General features: G+C 40.8%; 1 protein-coding gene across 4 annotated transcripts in view; it reads right to left on the reverse strand.

The window, feature by feature from the left end:
• The window catches only part of ttll7 (tubulin tyrosine ligase-like family, member 7), an 81,171-nt gene extending 58,803 nt beyond the window's left edge, over window positions 1-22,368 (reverse strand). For all 4 annotated transcript variants that reach the window (XM_084953490.1, XM_084953491.1, XM_084953488.1 and 1 more), the window contains exons 1-7: window positions 22,109-22,368; window positions 10,285-10,707; window positions 9,886-10,017; window positions 8,027-8,148; window positions 5,430-5,497; window positions 5,018-5,176; window positions 1,190-1,406 (exon numbers count right to left, since the gene is read on the reverse strand). In XM_084953490.1, coding sequence (XP_084809616.1) covers window positions 1,190-1,406; window positions 5,018-5,176; window positions 5,430-5,497; window positions 8,027-8,148; window positions 9,886-10,017; window positions 10,285-10,309 — 723 coding nt within the window. In that variant the 5' untranslated portion in view covers window positions 10,310-10,707; window positions 22,109-22,368. The remainder of the gene's footprint in view (window positions 1-1,189; window positions 1,407-5,017; window positions 5,177-5,429; window positions 5,498-8,026; window positions 8,149-9,885; window positions 10,018-10,284; window positions 10,708-22,108) is intronic.
• Between the last annotated feature and the right edge of the window lie 805 nt (window positions 22,369-23,173).

Genomic DNA, 23,173 nt, shown 5'->3' on the forward strand with positions numbered 1-23,173 from the left:
TCAAGCCAATAGCTCAATCTTACAATCACAGACCTGCAAAATCTTAAGAATATAAATCTGAGTTATAGTGCCCAATAGTGTATGGTTAAAATGTTTTATTGGATGGTTGTCTTTAACTTTTTGTATCCCTCTCTTTAAACACCATCCCTTACACCTGAAGACAATACATCCTTGTCCTTAGCCTACAAGGTAATAACCGCTGTGACCGCGGGCCACTCCAGCACCTGATGGCTGTCTGGAAGCCACTCTCTGTGGGATTAAACATCCATCTCCATGGCATGACTCACTCCATCATATGTCACAGACTAACACAACGCACGCTTCATGTCATGGGAGAGGTCCTGCATGTCTATGCGTGCACGTGCGTGCGTGCTCATATTTTAGATAAGTACCGTGCTTGATAGGAAGCGGTGATACAGGCATTACTCATGTAAATCTATTTACACACATTATGAGGCCGTGCCTTTCTTATGAGGACAAAAAGCAAGCACCCGTAACGTAAATCATTAAATTTAAGGTGAAGACAAATTTTAAAGACGGGGTAAGGTTAGGTTAAGGCCAGGGCAGCAGTTAGGGCTCGCCAAATAGCAGTAATGGTTAAGACTAGAGCAAACCTACAGGAATGAGTGTAAGCCACCATAATGTCCTCTGAACTCACTGAGTGCGTGTCTGCGTGTGTGCACGTGTGTGTATGTGCGTATGTATCCCATCATCAGCAACAGACTGTGCTTCAGCAGGTGCAGAACCTCAAGGCAAATACGAGCGGCTTGATATTACAGGAGACATCTGGCGTGTGGGCATTTGTGTGCATACAGTATGTCTGCATATTTTGCGTCCGTGTGTGTGTGTGTGTGTGTGTGTATATGTGAACAATATCAGTTATTGCCAATTGTGGACTATTTATATGTGTGCATGCATGTTCTTATGTAAAGACAACACTGTTTCCAACCTTTGTTTCATTTGTTTTTAATCTGATTGTGCTGAGTTGCACGAGGCTATGGCTGCAGGTCATGGAAGTGCATAATAAATAAAATGTTAGTAGTGCATTACTGAATTTATAACACTATATATGTATTGTTTTCAGTAATATAAATGCACCACAGTGCCATGCACTTCTATCAAACTCAAGAAAAAGGTGCAGGTGTGTGTGAATACCTGCATAATAGTAGCTTCATTATTTGTCACTCACCAGGTTGGCTTCGCTGGGTGCATGGTACTTCTCTGTGCCCATACGAACGAGGCCGTCGTTGTAAAGGAAAATGCGGAGAGGGTCGCAGGAAGTGACGAGGATGTAGATCCGCAGGTCAAACTTGTAGCCCTCCATCAGGAAGGGCTTGTCTAGGTACTCCTGAACGATAAAGTGCTCCTGCGCTGGCAGCTTCTCACAGTTACGGATAAGTGAGATCCTGGATCGAGAGAAACTTTATTAATCCTCGGGGGGGAAATTATGGTGTCGTCAGCAGCATAATAAAATATGGCATAGTAAAGACAAAAAAGATAATTAAAAAAATGATAGATGGGAGCACAGCAGAGACCATGAACATGACTGATGACATTGGCACTGTCTTATATACATGTTGAAGGGAAAAAAAAGGAGGGGGGCAAACAAGATACAGATTTTATGTGTCTCAACACAATATTTCATTTCAAAGTCATCTGGAAAAGTTGGAGATATATGTCTGGCTTGCTGCAGATGCCAATACTAGTGGTACTTTCAATCTTCGCATGCCAAGAATAGCTTTAGCCTACTAATCAATAGATGTAGTTGGAAGGAGAAGATAACAGTATGTCCTTACTGAGCACAAAATGATTAGAAATACTTTTATAATAAAGGCATTTAGCATTAATAGCTGAGAGGGTCAGAGTCATGCCCTGATGGTATTCAGTGAGCCTCCACAGCACCAGAACCTTCAGTGAAAATATGTAAAAATGAGTCCAGTCTAGTTTGAACAGGACGAGCTGTCTGGCGCTACGACGCATTCGACCAACCAAAAATGCTGTTACTCTATTCATTAACTTGCCATCTAAACAGAACGGTTTGAGAAATGATTGTGCATGAAACAGACAGGTACAGCGCAAATAATGGTTTGTCTGGGCCATAGCCGGTCAGCATCTGGAGATTATTGTGATTTTCTGTAGCCAAACTCCATTCAGTCTAAATGGCACAGTGCATCACATGTTCTAATAGGGTCATTTAGCCATGCGCAGGTTAATAGCAGCAGACAGTGCGCTCCGTTTTAACTTCCACTCTAATTCATTTGCTTTGGTCTCATGTCACTGGCACTCAGTTCTTATAAAGAGCAGACTGTTGCCGGCTGGACTTAAGATGTGTTTTATTAGTTTGTGTACGTCCATGTGGTTGTATGTGTGAGGGGACGACATTCGCAACAGTGTGCGTCTGTCTGAATGTGTGTGGTGTACATACGTGTGCAGTGCGGGTGAGGGGTCATTTTTAAATGATCTTCCACTATGCGCGCACAAAGCGACTGACCTATATCACCATCACTCATAGTTAAAGCAGACTCGGGCTAACCTGATTACGTGCACAGCCAGGAAGGCTCCATTATACGCAAGCGAGCAGGAACACTGCACACATAAACGCAACACAGGGCTAAAATGTGAACAACTGATTGCTCCAAAACAAACACACACAAAAGTAAATTAACTATTCAAGAGTGGTGGTAGAAAACTACCAGAGCTCAAAGATTATTAGGCCCCAGGCAATCAGAATATATTCTTATTTAGTTTAGGTGCTCAGTCAACTTCATCAACTCCTAGCTTACCAGAACACTGCTCTGTTGTTGATAAGCCTCAAAGGGGGGGGGGTTTACTAAGATTTAGTTTTTCAGGTTATGATCAAATAAGGTCTTAGCTAAGCTTGATTAAAAAAAATTCATTACTTGTAGATCTACTCGAGTATAATGTCGCTGTTACTTTGGGTTTATCAATTAGCGGCGACTTCTCTACTATAGACGAGCGTTTTACCTGCCTGCTTATTGCAGCACTCAAACGGAACAGGGAGAAGTTTTTTCAGTTTTTATGTGGAGGGGGGATTTCATGGACGATGTGAGGGGCTTTCCAAACAGGCAGACAGAAAGCTGAATGATGAAGACAGGGTTAACAGTGTTAGTTAGTCGAGTGGAAGTAGCAGAGGAGACGACATGATTGATGAGCCGGGGTGTCAGATAATCACGGCCCACTCTCCCCTGCCTATTTAATTTGGCACTGGAGGGGATCTCGCCTTTTTAAGCTCTGCACGCGCTTTTATTTTGTTTCCCTTATAACAAGCTGGGCTTCAGACACAAACAATAACTTCATTTAGTTGGTTGACGGAAAAATAAATTACAGGGGGTAGATATAACTTAATTTCCTGCCGCGTCACACCATGCAAAAAAAAAAAAGGAAAAAAAAGAGAAAAATCTAATCTTGTGAGCCGCCTGCCGTTGAGTGGTCGAGCTAAACTCATCATCTTTCATATTCTTAATGTATTGCAATAATTCAGCCTTTGCTGCCTTTTATTCTTTAATAAATAAGGGCTTAGTGCAGCATGGAGTTATAAGTAATGCGCACATTATACCAGAAAGGACAAATTCAAAGAGAATTAGAGGGAGAGGTGAAGCACGCTGAGTTATTTGTACTTCAATATCCCCACCTATTGGCGCCAGTGATGATGGCACTCCAAAGGATTTCTTCATACACACACTTCAGGGATCATATTTTCAAAGAATAATAAGTCAAAAAGAATATTAAATAAATATCTGGTATTTTCAGAAATTTCAACATATTCTACAGAGCTTGAGATAGAAATGGTGCAACATTCAAACCAGATTATTTTCCCATATTTTAGCCTCTAAAAATACTCCATCTATTCTTTTATTTATTTTTCTATCCTATAAAACTGTATTAGCTACAAAAACCAGCCTGGCCTGAATATTTAAAACCGAAACCACTTCACTTCATTTCCGCTTGGCTATGTGACTGTGAGCACCACACAGCTTAAATCGACCCTGACCGCCTGGTTCATGTCAGAATATGAAATACAATTTAGGATATTTACCTTTTTCTCTTTGATATTAAATAGCAAAAAAAGAATGAGGTGCATCATCCACCCCCTGGACCTCCTCAGGATGTATTGAACGCACACTGTTTTGCATAATTTTTGTCTGCCTCCTCCTTTAGGCACACCTCCCAATATAATGCCAAAAACATCACTGGTTACATCTTTGAAAGTTACTCAAGTTGCTCATCAACAAAAGCTAAACAGTTCAAACTAGGTCAGTTGTGTTGCTTGCCAGGGTTTTGTCTCTTTGCTTGCTTACAGTGCACACGTGTACCTTATACATTAAAAAAAAATCCAAGTCTCTGTGCTTGCATTTGGTCTCTTCATGTTTCAACTCTCCTGTAGTCAAAACATACAACGGGCGCATGACATCACAAGCATAAGATAGGCACTCAGCCCGTGGGACCGCAAAGTATGAAATATGCATTCAGGTACCACAGCCGGCTCATCTTCTGATAAAGTGATGCTATTGAGAGACGGAGTCCCCTGCAGCAGCCATCGTTGTCCATTTTCTAATCTGACTGGTCTCTGCTGATGGTGCCTCATAAAGGACTCCAATAATCACATGCAGAGACCTTCAGGGGGGGAACTACAGTAACTGCCAGCAACCATGTGTGCATGTGTGTGTGTGTCCTCCAATGGCGGCGATAACCTCTGATTTATGGAGAGTGTGACCATCGAGGACAATGAAGCCCACAATGAGATTCACCACACCCTCTCAGCTCAAATACTCAATCTGGTCCCAGCTATAATGCTATTTCCACAGACACCCATGTCAGGGTCACAAACCTCTTATTGCCTTGTTTTGTTGTGCTTGTCCTCCGTTTGCTCTAGCGCTAATTTCCTCCTTCACCCACTTACTTATCATCTCCTTCAGCTACTCTCTCCATCTGCTCGCTCTGCTTTCCTCTGGATGCGTACAGATTGCACCAGGGCGCTCGCTAGCCTCTGACCTACCCGTGACCCATGGCTCCGTTGGCAGGTTTGACTATAAAGGTCTTCTGCTTGCGTTTCCTGCGTAGCTCTTTGACGTAGTTCTGGAACTGAGTGTACTCAGCAGGGAAGATCCAGGTTTTGGGTATGAAGCTGTACTCTTGAGGCTGGCACTTGATCATTCTGGAGAGATAAAAAAGACAGTAACATAAATGTGTTTTATTCTCTCCTTTTATAACTATCTAGAGTCAGCCACTTGTAGTTTTTAAAGGTGCGGTTGTGCTTTCACTGCAGTGTCTACTTATTTGTCTCCTAAGTGTGCAATGCTGCAGACACCCCGTTGTACCTTGTAGCGCATGCAGGCTTTCACGCACATCTGCAACTCAACTCGTCTTCTAATTTAGCCGGTGTTGTAAGAGAGGAACAAAAAACTTACTTGGCCATGTTTCTTGCTAGGCAGTCTTTTCGGCAGATTTCGCCCATCCCAGGGAAATGGTTAATTCTCTGCGACGGGACAAGCAGACATAATAATGTTGTTAGGGCCATTACGCCACTCAATTTCACCCCCACCCCTTCATAAAAATGAGCACATTAAAGGCAGCAACCTGAAGTGAGCTTACAATGTTCTGACATTTATGCCCAATTACGGACTCAAAACAAAAAGGTGACGCTGAGACCTTTCTTAACCTTTATTTAGTTTACCATGGGTTTTTTTTTTATATACTTTAAAGGTTGGGGAGGGAAGAGGCGAGGAAAAAAAAAAGATCAATCTCAACTCAGAGGGGCCAAGGTAATTGGTTCTGCATCGCAAGCTCCTGCAGTGACAGTTGAATGAATTGCTTTGAATGTGCCGAAAGGGAGGTGGGGGTATAGGAAAAACTCAGGGTTTTCTGTATTCTTTGACCAAATGAGCCTGAACAGGGGCGTTAATTAGGCTCATATGAAGTGAAACTTGACAGCAAACTCTCACAGTACATCACTAAAAGGAAAAAAGGAAAAATTAAAAGAGGGAGAAAGAGTAGGAGAAGGGAGGGGGAAAAGGAAAAAAAAAAACAAGGATGCAGAGGGTAAAGGGAATGCGTGATTATTATCCAAACGAGACAGACGTAATTAGGGATTCGGAAGAGATTGCACAATTATGCCAATGCTGCGAGACGCCGTGACTCGTGAGGGGAAATCAAAACCAATTGTTGAGGGACTTCTACTTTTCTTCTGAAAAATTATCTCATGAAGCACCACAGCAGCGTGAGGGAGCACTTAAAAAAAAGAAAAAACCTGACATCACCAGTTCTACGTGAAACATTAGCCACGTTACAACACGTTTGGCTGTTACAGTATTTGTAATATTCGATCTACTTAGCTGAACTCTTGCTGCCCCTTTCCTAACAAGCCATACTATTCCTGACTAGCCTGTGATTTAATCGATCATTAGTGCCCAGTCTAATCAAATAAGCGCTCGAGAAGATGGATAGCTAATGCTCAGAGCTGACCGGGATCAGCCAAGTTCACTCAGCAGGGCGGGGGGGTCAAACAGAGGTAAGATCACTCTCAGACCAGCATGGAGAACTCAGAACAACTCTTGTTGTTCAGGGCCTTCTTATCAACTTCACAGGTGACGTCTGAAACCCGCCCAAACATCCCCTGCTGCTCACAACTTGTCAGTTTACCCGTCAATCTTCCCGTCTCTGTGGAAGATGCTCACCCCGCCTTACTATTTGCTCTCACTCCTCTGATGGTTTAAGGAGGGCAAGAAGCCAGACTCTGTCTTCTGCCAGCTTATCATTTTTCCTTTTGTTCAGTTAGATTTTATTAAATTGTTCCTATTATAACTTATTTAATTGTTATTTAATTTTTATTATTGTAACTGAATGCTCTCATTCAGTTGTCTTCCAGCAAAATTCTCCAAATACCGCCTCCTTCCCATCTGTTCTCACCTCCTTTCTTTTTTAAATATACTCACAGTTTAATAGTTGTCATTTGGTGGTAGACAGAAATAAGGCAGACTGGTACTGCAAAGAGACCCTGGGTGGGATTAACCACATTGTACAGAAACGCTTGGGTTCATCAGGTTCAGCAATCCCAGTCACGATCTTCATGGAAACAGCTGTTTCCTAAAGTGTACATACGATACTTCCTGTGTTCATTTATTTGATCAAAAGCTAAACGTCAGCAGGTTTACACCTTATAAATTCGACATGTTGTGGTTTACACAACCGAAGGATAATAAAGCAGCGAACCCTCCTTTTCTTCACACACACACGAATGACCTTTTTTTGAAATTCTATCTTTAATTCTTGGCAAACCTCTGGTAGCTAAGATTTATTCACATTTCATTTAATAGTTTGTTCTGACTATGTAAGAAACCGTCTATGGCATCTTAAAAAGTAGAGTTTTAATAGAAAAATCAGTTATAAGCAGCATGGTTATTACAGCATGTAAATCTTGTTTTTACTGACAGTGCATTTCAATCAGAGGCATCTTTCACATTCTTCTAATTAAATTCTTGAGGAAGGTAAAATCTCACCTTTCCTACTCAAATAATAATCTTTTTCAGACGTCTCGGTCCATATTCTTGAGCTCCAAAGATTAAGAGCCATATTTTCCTGGTCAGCAGAGGAATTGAACCCTTATCCAGAGAGCTCTCCTCTATAACCTCTAGGCCAGCGGTCCCCAACCTTTTTTGCGCCACGGACCGGTTTATGCCCGACAATATTTTCACGGACCGGCCTTTAAGGTGTCGCGGATAAATACAACAAAATAAAACTAGTACCGGTACCAAAAAATGAAGATTTATTCATAACACACGTAAAAAGACCCAGGAAAACCGAGCTGAAGATAAAAACGATAACAAAATAACGCTGAAAACCGATAAAAACCCTGAAAACCAAACATTTCACACCTGAGCCTCAACTCTCGCGGCCCGGTACCAAACGACTCACGGACCGGTCCGAGGCCCGGGGGTTGGGGACCGCTGCTCTAGGCTATTGAACCACCAACAAAGGTGTACTGACTTGACATGGTAACCATATATACCTGATAATTCCTGAGCTCAGCGATTTTCTCATGCTGCACAGCTGAGTCGTTCCAGATGAGGTTGGCAGTCTCATCATCATCACGGGTCTTGATGAAGTCCATTTCATTGATGACTATACGAACTGTGAGGGAAACACTCTCATTAGATTGTATTCCATTAATAGAGTGAGACATGCAGTCACTTAAATAAGCTTTACATACACTTTGATTTTAGGAAAACACCCCCAGAGGATTGACTATACATATTCACGAGGGCAAAACAACTCAATGATGCTGATGCAAAATAAGAATAAGAAATGACCTGGACCCACAAATCAATTATTTCTGCTTTGCAGATCAATATTTCACTCAAACATTTTGCTAGGCTTAAATTTTGTTTTTCCATACATTAGAGGAGGAATGAGACCCGGAGATTATAGATCAAAAAGCTCACAGCAATATTTACCATTCATGGCATGGTTGCAGAGCAGCCAATCGTAATGCCTCTCTTCAAAAAGATAAATTAATTGTCTGTAATGCATTCAAATCCCACTGGAAACCCCATAGTATGAGAGATAGGTGGCAAGCCCATTTGGACATTAATCCAACAACTATTCATTATTCAGCGAGTAATGAAAAATTCATATGCCCTAACGAAACAAGGTATTAATTAATTTCTTGAAAGCCTCCACAAACCTAGAGAAGGCTTGCCTAATGTTGCGTGTTTCCGATGTGACTTCATCCATCTGTTAACGTAGGTAGAGGCTCACAGTGTTTTGCTAACTGGAACAGGAAGGGTTTACATCACAGCAGGCCTATGCTTGCAGTTACTAGCAGGGCTTTGAGTACAAAAAAAAGATATAATCGGCCTTTCTTACACATCTTACTAAATAGACATCCTCAGGGTAAAGAGTCGGCATTCCCTTCTCAGTGTGTGTAAAGCAGATTTCCAACCACATACTCCCTAACCTTTAACCTTTTCTCGTAATGCTATCAATTCTGAAACAGAAAAAGACAGCTGCAAAAAAAGGTAACAGCAAAAATGAGCCATCTATCTGGCCCTTAGTGTTAATTTCCCTCCAAAATAGCTCTGCTCTACTCTCAGAATGGCCACTGTGAGGGTCTCGTCACAGCTAGCTGACTGACTCACAGCTGGACTTCCATCTACCTACAAGATCCCTGCAGCATCCAACTTCTACTTTCTGCTGCTGACTCTTTAGTTTCATAGGTTGTAGTTCACCCCTGAGAGCCCTGCTGCCACACAGTATATTGAACATGGGAGGAATGCTTACAATGCTATTTCAGCCAATCTAAAAAAGCTCACCTCTAAGTTATATTACCTCAACAAAGATTTATGCATGTATATGAAGCCAAGCTGTCTCTTTGAGAAGTGTTTTGTTGGACTGCAACTCTTTTAGTTTTAACTGAAGCTATTAAATAAAGGCGGTATCTTTAAAAACAATCCAACGCAGCAAATTAGATTTTATTGTTGAGAAAACACTGTGATTGGATTTTGTGGGGTTTTGACAGACAGAGTAAGCCGTACTGAGGGCTGTTTCTGAGATTAATAGAAATTCACCTTGTCAGAGAACATTAATTCTACCTGCAGAAGAAACACACGAGTTGCTGGTCTCACTCACAAATGAAATTTTCACAAGGAATGAATCGAAGTAAAGATTCAGACGCTTGAATTTCGGAGACTCTACGTTAAACGCACTGTAGTGGAATCTTTTACAAGCTCCTCAGTCATGGCGAGAGAAGATTTCATCTTTCCCGACACCAGACAGTGGTTTGTATGTTTATTTTACTCATTTTTTTTCTATTGTCAAATAATTTCAAATGCTTCTCACTAATGAATACAAGAAAGCAAATTACAATACCGATTTCATATTTTGTGCCAGCGACGTTGGCGGTAATGGTGCCTTTTTTCTTTTTGGTGTGCACCTTCCTCTTCCCGCTGCTCTGGTAGGAGCCCACAGATGGCCTGTTCACGGGGGACGCTCCTTGATCCTCTGGAGGAGGAGAAAACATACAACAAGGCTAGATACAGTCACAGCTTGTGCTCCAGACTGAGTCTTCTAATATATTTTGCTCATTTCTGCAGGGGATTTACTCTGGTGTGTTTATGAGGCTAGAATGTAAATGGTTTCGGCATCTATTTCGGCGTAGCTCCATGCATCAAGATCCCTAAATTATTTGTGTGTGTATTTCTGCTAATGTGTACTTTTATAGGTGGTGTATGCACACACACACAAAAAAGTTGAATCTCTCTTACTCACCTCCATCATTGGGAGGGGAGGGCATCTCAGGGGTTGGAGGAGTAAAGGGACAAGCCAAGCTTTCTGCCAGGCTTGGCAGGTGGGCGGGCCTCACAGGGTGCTCGCAGCACCCCCAAGGACTCTCTCACACTCACACTAGTTAGTCTTCCCTGTCTAGGGCTGTGTGGACGAAGTGGTTCACAACGACCCAATGGATCATCTGAGCATCTCCCTGGCACCTTTCAGCTGCATAAACAGCAGTGGCGGCGGCGGCAGCAGCAGAGTGTGAGTGGGCAGGGAAGTCAGAGGGGGTAGCAGTGGTTGGGAAGAGCGGGAGTGGGAGGACTTCTCAAGGGTCTGCACAACCCCAGCTTATTTACATCCCCAGCAGGAGAAAGGTGGGGAGGGGGTGGACGGGGGGGGGAGGGGAGTGGGTAGGAATGCCTGTGGAGGAGAAGAAAAACCATATTTACAGCTGCAGAACAGTAGTAGTAGGTTGACTGCTCAAAGGGTGACTGCAGTGCACAGCGTGGATCAGTGTGTGCTTTCGACTGGAGCGCATTGGACGTGCTCTTTGATGTAAAGCAGCTCCAGCAGCAGCACGCAGGCCTAACCCAGGCTACATCAGTCAATCTGACACTGGACAGAGTTCGGTCAGGACTCCATAGAGCCGCGAAACTGCAATACTACTAATGAGATAAAGCTGTGTGATGGCTACAGTAATAATTGCCATTATTTGGAATCACTGTGAAATATTAATGTGGATGTCAAGTAAAGAGTTCTCTGCTACTCGTTGTGTCTTGTGCCAGCTGGGTTTAATTGTATGCCTGGGAGGTCACTTCATTCAAACAGATGGCATCTTTACAGTGGTTTGTTAAAAACATGCCCCGGGCTATAAACTGTGTGGGAAATTAACACCAGTCACCAGCCAGATTCTGTTATTATTTGGCTGTGGTCAGGGAGTGTGTCTTTAAACCTCTTTTGAATATAATCAACCATTATGAAGATTAAAACGGTCGCTGCTCGGGCAGCACAGTGTCTCGATGATTGGTAATGTTGCCTCACAGTGACACGTGTTGGACTTGGCTTCATTTCCTGCATAGTTTGTGTGTGTTTCTATGTTTCCCTATAGCTTCAGCAGTCCCTGTGCTCTAGCTGTAAAAAAAAAAAAGGCAGCATCAGGTGGAAAATCTAAACTGCACACGCGTGATTCTGTGTGACTTAATCCAGTGATGGATTAACAAGTAATACACTGAGTGTGCTTACACAGAGCTGATTTTTAGGGTTTGGTGGTTATGTGTTGCACTGAGCATGAGCTTATCGTGGTTTTGAGAAACCTGTACCTCTACATGGAAAGCTGGATACTGTATGTATGTTTTTAAATTGCATTGTTTTTTCTGTATTGCTTTTATTTATTTATCTTTTTTCAGCAGTTTGTTTGAAAGCACTTTATAAATAAAGTTATTATTATTATTATGTAATCACCTATTATACATTTCGGAACATTTTCTGCTTGTAAAGAAAGACGGTGGTTGAAATGGTGAGAAACTGAATACACTATAAGAACCCGTCCATACAGAGATTAAAAGAAACCTGGCAGGGTTTCCTCGTAAAAGTTGGTGCTTTGATGTATCAGTTGTAGATACATGTTTCCATTCAGATTGTCTGAGCTGAATATTCATTTATCAACCTGCACTGTTGTTACTAACGAATCCTTTAGCATCTGTACTTCTACATGTGTCTTAGTTTCAGTGTCCCAGCTATCTAAATGTTGTGCACCATGTCTGTGCACTAAGGACAGAAACTTCCTTGGGTCATGCAGCCTTACAACTTGGTAATTGAAAACCAGTTCTAGATGAGAACTGGACTTGTGACGTGTCATCAGCCGCAGACCAAGTACTGTTCCAACTCATAGTACACATCAAGCCAAGTATGCTAAAAATTCCAGAATGTGTTCTCGCTCCTCCCGTTTTATCGAGCACGCATCGGTGGTGACTTGTGTCAACTTGGTGCAGCCAAATATCCCAGAATGCATTTCATCCAAAACTCAGCCGCGGAAAGTGGCTAAAAAGTTTGAAATATTCCTCTTTCTGGGTCACAAAATAAACTTTTAAGTTATTTTCAGGCGAGAATGTAGCTGTGGAAGCTTCAAATATCTGCTCGATTTATCGAGACATCACATATTTGCAAAAGTGCTCAGACGTTTTCGGAGACGTCTGTTACCCACCAGCTCGATAGCTGACCGGGAGGTCAATGTTCACCAGGGCCGGCGGACTCCTGGCACATCGTTTTCAACACCCTCGGTCTTTCGCTACTCAGGTTAAACATGATATATAAGTCACTAAGGTAACTTCTAAATGTTAATGTTTGTTTTTTTTTCAGTGTTTTATTAGTTCCTGAGCAAATCTGTCTGGCTAAGATTCAATTTAAGCTTCATAACTGGACCATTTTATTTAATATTGAAGTCTTACTTGGAGAGCTGTCAGTTTTGAATTTCACCTGTTCTGATTTAAACAGCTGACTCTGAATTAAATCAGAACATTAAAAATATTTAAATTCGGGAGTTGACATTTTCACCGGGAGCAAATTCAGCATGTTAATACACGGAGATCCCGAAGGCTGCTCCAAGAATTCTGATTATATTTTAAATATTTGTTCAGTTAGTTTTGAGTGTTTACTAAAATAAAAATAAAATCATTCTAACATCTCACCTGTTTGTTTTTATTCAGCCATACATGTGTACTATTTTTATTAAGAGAGAGATTAAGCTTGTGATTCTGTCACGTAGTGATTGTGCTTAACATTGTGAAACAGATGATGCTTAAAAGCGAATTTCGCCAAAGTGCTTAAGACACTTTTTTAAAATATCTTTTTTTCTTTAAAAAAATCTACTACATCTTTCCATTGCAAATATTAATCACAGCTCAATTAAGAGGGAATGGCAGTAAAAACTCCGGAGCAGAGATGTCATCGAGCACACCGCCGTGCCCTTTGTAGAACGATCGTGCTGTGTTCGTGTACTTGAGAATTGAGAAACGGCCAATATGTAAATAGATTCTAACATTTGCTGTATGTAGCTGTTCTTAACTATGACAATATGACATTAAAAATAAATAATTTTTTACTGTCACAGGAAGTCGTGTCTTACTCATATGTTCTGCCTGACTCTGCTTGGAGCAGCTGCTTGTTGTGTTTGTGGAAATCCAAACACACACTCCCATTAGCGAAGCTACAGAGTGCCCTCTGGTGGACAAATAATGTAACATCAGCACTCGTGACATTGTTGAAGGGTGTTTCTTTTGTCTCCTCTTTACTTCTTACATTTTCATTCATCATAGGATCAAGTACTCTCATCATCTCATACAATGGCTAAATCCAATTTGACTGTCAAATTTTAGATTTGATAGCAGCCATGAAGCCTGTGTGCTTTAATGTCCACACATGAATAACCAAGTTTATCATGGCTACAGTCTGAATGTCAACAAAACTAGAATAGGATTAAAAACCTGGATGCTAGACAAACTATTTCAGCCACTCATGATTCTCACAAGTAAAAAGGAGAGTTTCTAGAAGCTGAACTTTGAGCAGTGATGATTACTAATGGCCTGACAGTTTTTAATCTCCACAAGAGGTTCTGTGATACATGTGATGGGTTCTGAGGCAATTAACAAGACGCTGTGATTGTTTTTCTGTGACCAACTTATTTTTTTTACTTTTTGCTTTTTAATTTAATTTTAATTTTTCATTCTTACTATTTTTGAATGACATTACATCTTGAGGGTCTTTTGGTTGACAAAGTACTGAGAAGAAAATTAGGGGTGCCAGACCATTAAGTCTAAAAGGCAAAGTGTCACTGAAATATGTTTTTTATGACAAATGCTATGTGTTGCATTGTGGACAACGCCGACTTACATATAATAATGCATACATTTGAAATAAATTGATGTGATTTTCAGCATAGCAAAGTTAGCAAGATAGCAAGATTAATAAGTCTGTGAAATATAGTGATATATATCATAGTTTGCCATAAAAACATGTTTGCCCACTTCCTGATTTCTCTTTTTTTTTTGCATATTTATCACACTTACATGTTTCAGATCATCAAGCAAATTAAATATTAGATAAGATAAGCCGAGTAAATGCAAAATGCAGTTTGTTAATGATGATTTATTAAGATGAAAAAAAGCTAAACCTACCTGGCTCCATGTGAAAAAGTAATTGCACCCTGATAATTGGCCAGTCTTGACAAAAAGAACTGCAATCAAGCATTTGCGATATTTTTTTATATCATTTGCAAAAATTATTTTAATCCAGCCAAACTGGAGGCTTTTCAAGCATGAAAGGCTCGTTTAAAGTCACACCAAAGAATTTCATTTGGATTTAAATAAGGACAAAACTGACTTTCTTTCTATGAACTGGTGTTAGTTTCACACCAGATGTAACGAGAAGCAAACCTTCCAAACAGTTCAACTCTCCTCAGCCTGCAGAACATTTTCCCAGACGTCTTGTGGATTCAAGATGTTCTTTTTGTTCAGCAGTGGTTTTTGCCTTGGAAATCTCCTATGGATGCCATTTTTGCCCAGTCTTTCTTAATGTTAATTCATCAACACTGACCTTAAATTAGGCAACTGAGTCCTGCAGTTCTTTAGATATTGTTTAGAGCCACCCTGGATGAGTTTTTGATGTGCTCATAGAGTGATTTTGGTAGTCTAACCACTGCTGGGAAGGCAGGCCGGTTTATTTTTGAGATCTTTTAGCTCAATTAATTTTTCATATAAATTTTATTTGACTGTTGAGTCAATAGGTCACACAGGGCAGGTAGATTTGGATAGCATTTTGCCCTTAATAAATGAAATGATCATTTAAAAACTGTGTTTTATATTTTCTTGCATTATCTTTGTCTAATGTTAACATTTGTTTGATGATCTGAAACATGTAAGTGTGACAAATATGCAAAAAACTAAGAAATCAGGCAAGGGGGGCAAATACTTATTCGTGGCACCGTATAAAGAGCACATAAATCATAAGAAACATAAACTAGTGATACTACATCTACAGTGCACCGTCTTGTGGCGTCTCCACTGCATTTCATAAAGAGATCAACAGTAGCCTCTAGTGGTGAGAACACACGGAAAAGTCCATTTCCTATCGACCAGTGTTTACCGTCCACACACTCTCCTGTAGGAGCGCTGAGCACAAGCACACGGGCTAGCTTGCAAAGCGACCTTATTGATCCCATCAGCAGCCTCTGGACAAATTAGAATGAGGAAACAATCTGATCGCCTTGCTTGATCACTCAGTAGTCGTCACTGTCAGCCTCTTGGTCTGCCTGCGGAAACCACGCGGCATTGATCCTGGGACGAACGGAGACTAAAGTGAGCTCAGCAGAGAGGGAGGGAGAGCAACAACAAAGAGTCAGGGTGATAAAGTGAAGCAAGCTGTGCTGTTGACAATCTTCCCCCACCTCCCAGTGGTGTACTGGCTCTCTGTACAGTAGGCAGGGAATACTGTCTCCATAGGAGCAGCAGACCTTGGTGTCACGTGAACCCTCAGGAACAACGGTGGAGCTGACAAGCACATATGATGCAACTAAACTAACATACAAGCAGAAAGTGCACACAATCACTAATGCAAGTATTTTAAAAAATGAAAATGATACACAGTCCCCAGGCAAATGCCGTGTTGTTACTCTTAATTATCCTGCACAGTATTGCAGGGTTATTTATTCCTAATTTGAAGAAGAATTATTGTAGAGGTTTTTGTGTTTTTAATCAAGATTTATAATAATTATTTTTCAGATATGACAGACATTATAAATTACACTTTTTAAAAAAAATTAGCTACTGTAATAAAACATGCTTCAACCTCAAACAACAGAAAAACCAAGATACACATGCGCATAAATATATTTATAAGTATGTCGGTAAATATGTCACTGATTCGATGATTTAATTTCCCCTCCTTGTATCTTATGGAAAAAAATGTCGACGCGGATTTTTCTATCTAGGCTTGTTTTTGCGACCATATGAGGTCACAGGTGAGACATTTCAGCGGCACACTGATGGATGATCCAGCAAAAAGAGGTCTGCTGTTGTTTTGCTCGTTTGTTTCGCTGGTAGCGGTGGCTATAAACCACGAGATGGCCTGATTTTACCTGAACTGACTTGAAGCTGAGGATTTAGTGTTATTTAACAGTAACTTAAAAAAAACAACATTATTTTGTGACAATCATCCTGTCAGTCATTTTAGTCAGTCTAAAATGTAAAATATATCACAGGATTTAAAAAAAAAGGTTCAGCTTTTAAATTTTATAACATAAAATATAAAACACGATTTAGAAAAATTTTGATTTAGCCTTTTCTACAAAAAAAATACATTGCAAGTCCATAACAAGCATATTTGTTACCAAAAACACCTACTCCCTTTAATCACAGAAGTATTAGGCGACCTCTTCAGAAAATGGCAGCAGCTGCATTTCTTTAATAGCCACAGGCCCCCTGTAAGTTTGTTAATCCGGTCCTCAGATTTCTATTTAAAGGACTCTGTAATGAATAGAAACACCAACAAAATTGTTTGGAGGTTTTAATAACTATTTGTCACGTTTGTCATATTCATAGATACTGACAGCATTATAAGTACAAATTACTATTCGTCCCTACATATAATCATAATAAAGTGGAGTTTCCACTTAATCCTCTGCTGCAGTAGCACATTTTCACCAACAGGGTGAGCCAAAGGGCCATCTGAGAATTTGCAGTGCTATGACTGCAGACCTGGTAGGGATGCTTAGCTCATGCACTTTCCCTCCCTGCCACACGACACAGAAAGGCTTCATTGTAGCGACTCAGCTCTTCATGCTGCTCAACAAATGCATATCTGTCTTTCAGGGCATTGTTATGCACAATCTCACCCTTATTATCCAGCACAGGTGGTAAATGTGTAGTCATACTACTACACACCGTGGTCTCCCCACACAGGCAAAGTGGAAAAGTAAAGGAAAACAATTGAGTCCTTGACCCATACAGTGGCTCTGTTTGGCTGTGGGGGCATTTTGCTGGTATGGTTTGCAGTTCTTCTTTATCCATAGAGGAACGTGCAATACAGGATGATATTATCTCAGTATTTTAAGATGAGAGCAAATCACTCTTTAAAACAACCTGTTTTATACCAAAAACGAATCCACAAAGACCACGTAAATAGTCTGAAAGTAGTGAGTCAAAGGAAAAGCAGAGCTTAAGCAGAAGACTGTGTTTGTACATGACAAGGTTGTGTCACACCTATTACACAAGTCCCGTCAACAACTAGTGGTACATCCCAGAGGGACTTGTTTTGTATTCCTCCAGCCTAACATGAAACTACATCTTGAAAGCAGAAATCAAATACAGAATCAATAGAAAGTCCTGGGGAAATACCATTTAGCCTTGTGTTAAACTGAAAGAGCAGGAATTCCAGACAGAAGTTCTTCTATGTACATAACAGTATGCCCGCCATTACGGCAGCATTGGGACCCCCGGGGATGTGCGAGCATTCAGAAGAAGGCACTGGCTAAGAATGGAGTCATGTTGTACTATTACAGCATGGCTCCATCACAGATAAAATGCAAATGTAAACAAAGAATTTAAGCAGAAAACTGTGAGTGGCATTTGACATTTCATGCGTCACAGTTTTTCTAACCCCAATTCTTGCTCTTTCTGCAAAATCGTAAACAGTTTCCATCTATTTAGAAACAATTTGCCGACTTCATTTGAACTTTTTTGCAAACCTGGTCTCACCCAGTAAAATATATTTTTGCAAAGAGATGCTCTTCTACTGTATAATGCTACAGCAGAGTTGTGTTTAACATTTCTTACCCAATATCACATTTACTTAACTTCTTACTTGATTCACACTTCTTGTAATCATGCTGGATAAGTAAGAAGTGGAACTGGACACTTTCAAAAGGAAATAACAGTATTACACAAAGTCATGTGAAAAAGAAACATTTCACAGGACTCTGTGCAGTCCTCTGCAAACTAATTACACCCTTGCTGCTTCCATAGGAATTAAGAGGGTAAGTAGCAGCCAGATGCTGCTAATTACATGAATTTGATTAACTGATTATCCAGCAACTGTGACCACTGCTATAAATATAGATCTTTAAATCAGATGTTTTGGTAGTTTGATAGTCTGAAGCATTCAGGCATGCTAACACAAAGCCAAAGTGTTCCCACGAGTGGACCTCGCAGCAAAAATACCCCAAGGTTAGAAAAAGTGCAGAAAACACAAGGGCTACATCTCAGATTCTACTGGCCCCATTTATCATGTTAAATGTTAAAATTCATGACAGTACAATTAGAAACAATTAGAAACAAGTATGGCGTCTTTGAAACGGTTACCAGGAGAAAGTCTTTTCTCTCTATAAAAACATGGCAGCACAGCTTAATCAGAATCAGAATCAGAATACTTTATTAATCCCGAAGGAAATTAGGGTTACAGCAGGCAGCACGCTAATGGCGCATGCCAAGTTTGCAAAGTTGGATCTGAACAAACAATAAAGCTTCTGCAACAAAGTCTTTTAGGTAGACCATCCAAAAATGGAGATGTGCCATGATGCACAGCACCATGTTTGGAGAAAATCAAACACAGTGTATCAGGCGCAAACACTTCAAGCATGGTGGTGGAGGGATCATGATTTGGTTTGTTTGCAGCCAAAACCACCAACACCCATGAGCTCCTCTATATGCCAAAGTATTCCAGAGTCAAATGTGAGGCCATCTATTAAACAGCTGCAGCTTACATACAATTCTTTCACGCAACAGGACAATAATCCCAAACATACAGGCGAATCTGCAACAGAATGACTGAAATTTTAAAAAAGAAAAAGAAAAAAAAAGAATCAAGGTGTCGCAATGGCCCAGTCAAAGAGATTTGCCGACTGACATGGTGCAATAAGACCCCAAGAGAACTGAATAAGGTCTCTTCAAGAAATGAATGTCCAAACTTCAATGATTTTGAAGCAACTTTTAAAAGAGGAGCAGGCCTCCACAACAATGTGAGAGACTGATATTGTCACAGTGTGGCAGTTCTCCGCTGTTGTGTATGTGTGTGATGTTTTGTGTGTTTCTCCCTTCCTCCCCTCCCTATGTTTATGTTTTGTTACAGGACGATCGGGACCCGGAAGCTTGGGCACCGAGGGCAGTTCATCCTGGAAGCGTTCCCGCGCTGGAGCTTGCCACACCTGCAGCTCATCAGCTGCTGCCAGGTGTAGCTGATTACAGTCTGCACCAGCGTCCCTTCTTAAACAAGTAGCTGAGCTTCAGTCGACGGTGGATCGTTGAGTTCGACTCATTAGTACAGCCACGGCTTTCTATTTTTGAAAACCTCTTTACCGAAAGGTACCTAGTCATCGTTTGTGTTTTGGAATTTTTTCACTAGGAGTCGAGAGCGGGGTGTTGCACGGGAGCAGAGCCACAGCGGGGGATCGGAGTTCGTTGTCGTCACGATTCACGCCATGCACGTTTGCACTGTGAGGAATTCGGGAGGAATCATCTTGGGAGCCACAGTGCTGGAGCTTGCACATTTATTGTTCACTGTAAATCAATGAACTGCCTTTTTAGAGTTAAGCGTTTGGGTCCTCTCCTTACCTCAGACGTGACAGATATACAGAGAACAATTAATTCAATTCAATGACTTAAGTAGCTGCAGCTAAAATGGCTCTGCAAGCTATTAAATAATGGGGTGTACTTAGGTTTCCATTTCGTTTTTCACATGACTGTAAAAATAATCCCCTGATAATATCAAGTTAGTGCTGCTAAAGGTTGTTCTGCAGGCTACTGAATCGTGGGATGTGAAAGCTTTCTCTTTTACATGACTGTATATAAATCCTGTGAGATACAAAACACATATAAAACATACACACTTACAACATGTGTTGTTCTATTTCTTTTCCTTATGTGAATGCAAGATGAGCTGAACAATCCATTCCCAGCTGATTCCCGTTTACTGTAATCTTGACTCTTTACTGTGTTTCTGTATATCACTTAAGTCCCCCAATACAACTGTCCTCCGTTAAGTGCCAGTGGGGTGGGGGTGGGGGGGGTCAATTTGTAATTTTTACTCCATATATTTTCAAACTTTATAGAATTTCAAGAGTTTTGATGTGTTTAATAGTTTTGCCACGTTTTGAGAACACGTTGGAAAGATTCAATAAACGTTGCTCATGTGAAAAACTGTAAGAGTGACACTGCATATTTTAACTGTGAAAACCAGGAAGTATAATAAAATAAACATAGCATAATTACATTTATTTAGTTAACTATCTGACCACTGACACCTCATTGTCTGCCCAAAAATAATGAGGGCTAAATTTGTGGCCAATTCTCACAGGAAAGCAGAGAGCTTTGAATTGCAGTGGATCTAAAATTAGCTCCAACCAGTGACCCAACACTGACTTCACGCCTTCCTCAACATATGAAGAGGAACAAGTGTGGGAGCTGTCAGCCCACAGGGTACTGAAATACATCAACAGTTAAATGTTAAGCATAACTTCATCAGAAATAATTTATGCTAACTTGTCAAATATTACATTAAAGCCACCACCTTGGAAAGGAAATTAACTGAATACATTAACTGCAATCTACAAGCTTTATCTACATAAAATGGGACAGGGTGAAAATACATGGACAGTGTGGACAGTGCTCAGTCCACAGTTGCACAAAGCTCTGAATGAAAAGTGATTTACAAACAGAAAAAGGGCAGAAAGCCTTTGGCTTAATGAAATCATTTGCTTACTATGCAAAGCATTTTGCACAGAGCACAGGGGACATAGTAAAAAAACAACATCAGCAAACGCCTGTAGTTTGTAAAAATGTGAACCTCTCTTCAATGCTACTAGCATTTGTGGAATGGTTGAAGTAAGGTTAAATTTCTCACATGAAACCTTTACTCAAATGTAATAAAGTATATTACTACTACACATCACAAGATGTATGAAAATAAGAGATTAAACATATCATATTTATGTCAAAAACCGTGTGTCTGGCATATGGCCTACAGGCAGGATGACATTCAGAATATGTTAAGCTTGTTATTAACATGTAATCCATCTGCGCGGATGGGAATGGTCACTAGCAGGGTGCCCTGTCGGCATGTGGTCTGCAAGTGGCACACTCGACTGCAAAAAGCACAGAATCAATCCAGTCTTCAAGCTCCGTATTCATCATATAATTAAAGCTTCTCATTGCTCACCCATATGTTGGCGCAAATAAAATAGGGGTTCTTGCAAAGCTGGTCTGAACTAAAACGCTTTGCTGCACAAGAGTAAAAGGGGGAATCTATGCATGTCACAGCAAAGTAGTCAATATGGTATCTTCCAGATCAGTGGTGGGATTATAGGCCATCCCCCCCTCTTTTTAAAAATATCTTCCTCGTATTTAAAGATTAGCACCAAATACGATTACTTACAATCTCGCGTGTAATATATCGGCTTTTCAAGAAAACTGCTTGTGCTCGCAAATGAAATGTCACATAGCCTGAGCAGGTGTTTTCCTGCCATGAATGAGTTGCTAGCAAGCAGTAGCTAACGCTAGGCTGCTATTGCATAGGTCAGGTGGAAGAATCAAAGCACAAGGAAACAATCTGGCAGTGTGACCATCCAGTTAACTTTCAGCGTCACTGCAGCGTTTACAGTGTAGTCGAATGAGAGCATTTTTGTTCAATTTTGTAACATAAAAACAAATAATATATTCCCTAATGACACAATTACTCAAAGACAACATAATGACCCCCAGGCTATTCTACAGCTAGCTTAGCTGTAATGCCTAGCGAAGAATGCACAGGCGAAAGCAAAGTAGCCCCTCAACGTTACCTTATTTATTCCGAGCGCTGGCAGTGTAGCTTCTGCTGCTCTCATCCGGACGACACAGCCACCGTTTGGAGAAGTCTTTGCAGAAGCCCTCCAGTCACTGGACTGTTTACAAGACTTTAACAGTGCCTGCTTCGTGTTACCGCCACTAAACAACAAACAGACGTTGGCTGACAGACAACAAAAATCTGTATATTGTAGTGCTCTTGTGTGCTAGGAGTGCTGGAGCGAGTCCATGGGCAAAACCATTCGTTGTGTAAGAGTGGGGGGGAAGCCTGACGGAAGTGCTGAAGTTTGCATTCGCAATCTGGCAACTACGTGACATTTAGCACCCTGAGCGGCTTATATGTTAAGTCAGCACATATTATATTTATCTACTAAGTAGCTGTGAAGGAAGGGAAAAGTGATACCACTACTGCGAATGAGATTTCGTACATCTTCAGGTCGTTGTTTAGTGTAGGTACAGCTCTTCCTCCTCAACTCACTGATACAAACACAGGGCAGCTACCTAGCAACTGTGTCGCTGACCATGGTGCTAAAAACAACCCTGCATTTAATGGGCGCGTCCCGCTCCGAGTTCATTAACGTGTCCAAAACTACAGCCAAATGTGCCACATTTTAAGACTCGTGGGGAAGAACCTGCATTTTCGGAATACTAGTTTATGATAAAGTTTTATGACAGATGTGAACTAAAAAAAATTATTTATTTTTTTTTTTGGGGGGGGGAGGGATGAGAAGCTTAAAGTGTTTGTTTGTTTGTTTTTATTCTAGAATAACAGTACGGCTGAAAAGGGTCACCACAGCAGGTAGCTCAGCATGTTTGATTTCATTCACCTGACACACTTCCTCCCTAAAGAGAGATTTGTGTCTCCAGCTGGAACTGAACTAGCAACCCCTGCTTGCCGAGCAAATTTCCAAACTACTGGTTATAATCTTTTATCATCCTTTGTTATATTCTTATAACAATCTTATCTGCATTTCAGTTAACAGTAATGCCTCACAGCATGAAGCTCATGGGTTTAATCCAGCATAGGGCCTTATTTGTATTGGTCTTATATATTCTCTGTG

This window comes from Perissodus microlepis, chromosome 15 (genome assembly GCF_051167445.1).
Source record: "Perissodus microlepis isolate ML-2025 ecotype Zambia chromosome 15, ASM5116744v1, whole genome shotgun sequence".
NCBI classification, from domain to species: domain Eukaryota; kingdom Metazoa; phylum Chordata; class Actinopteri; order Cichliformes; family Cichlidae; genus Perissodus; species Perissodus microlepis.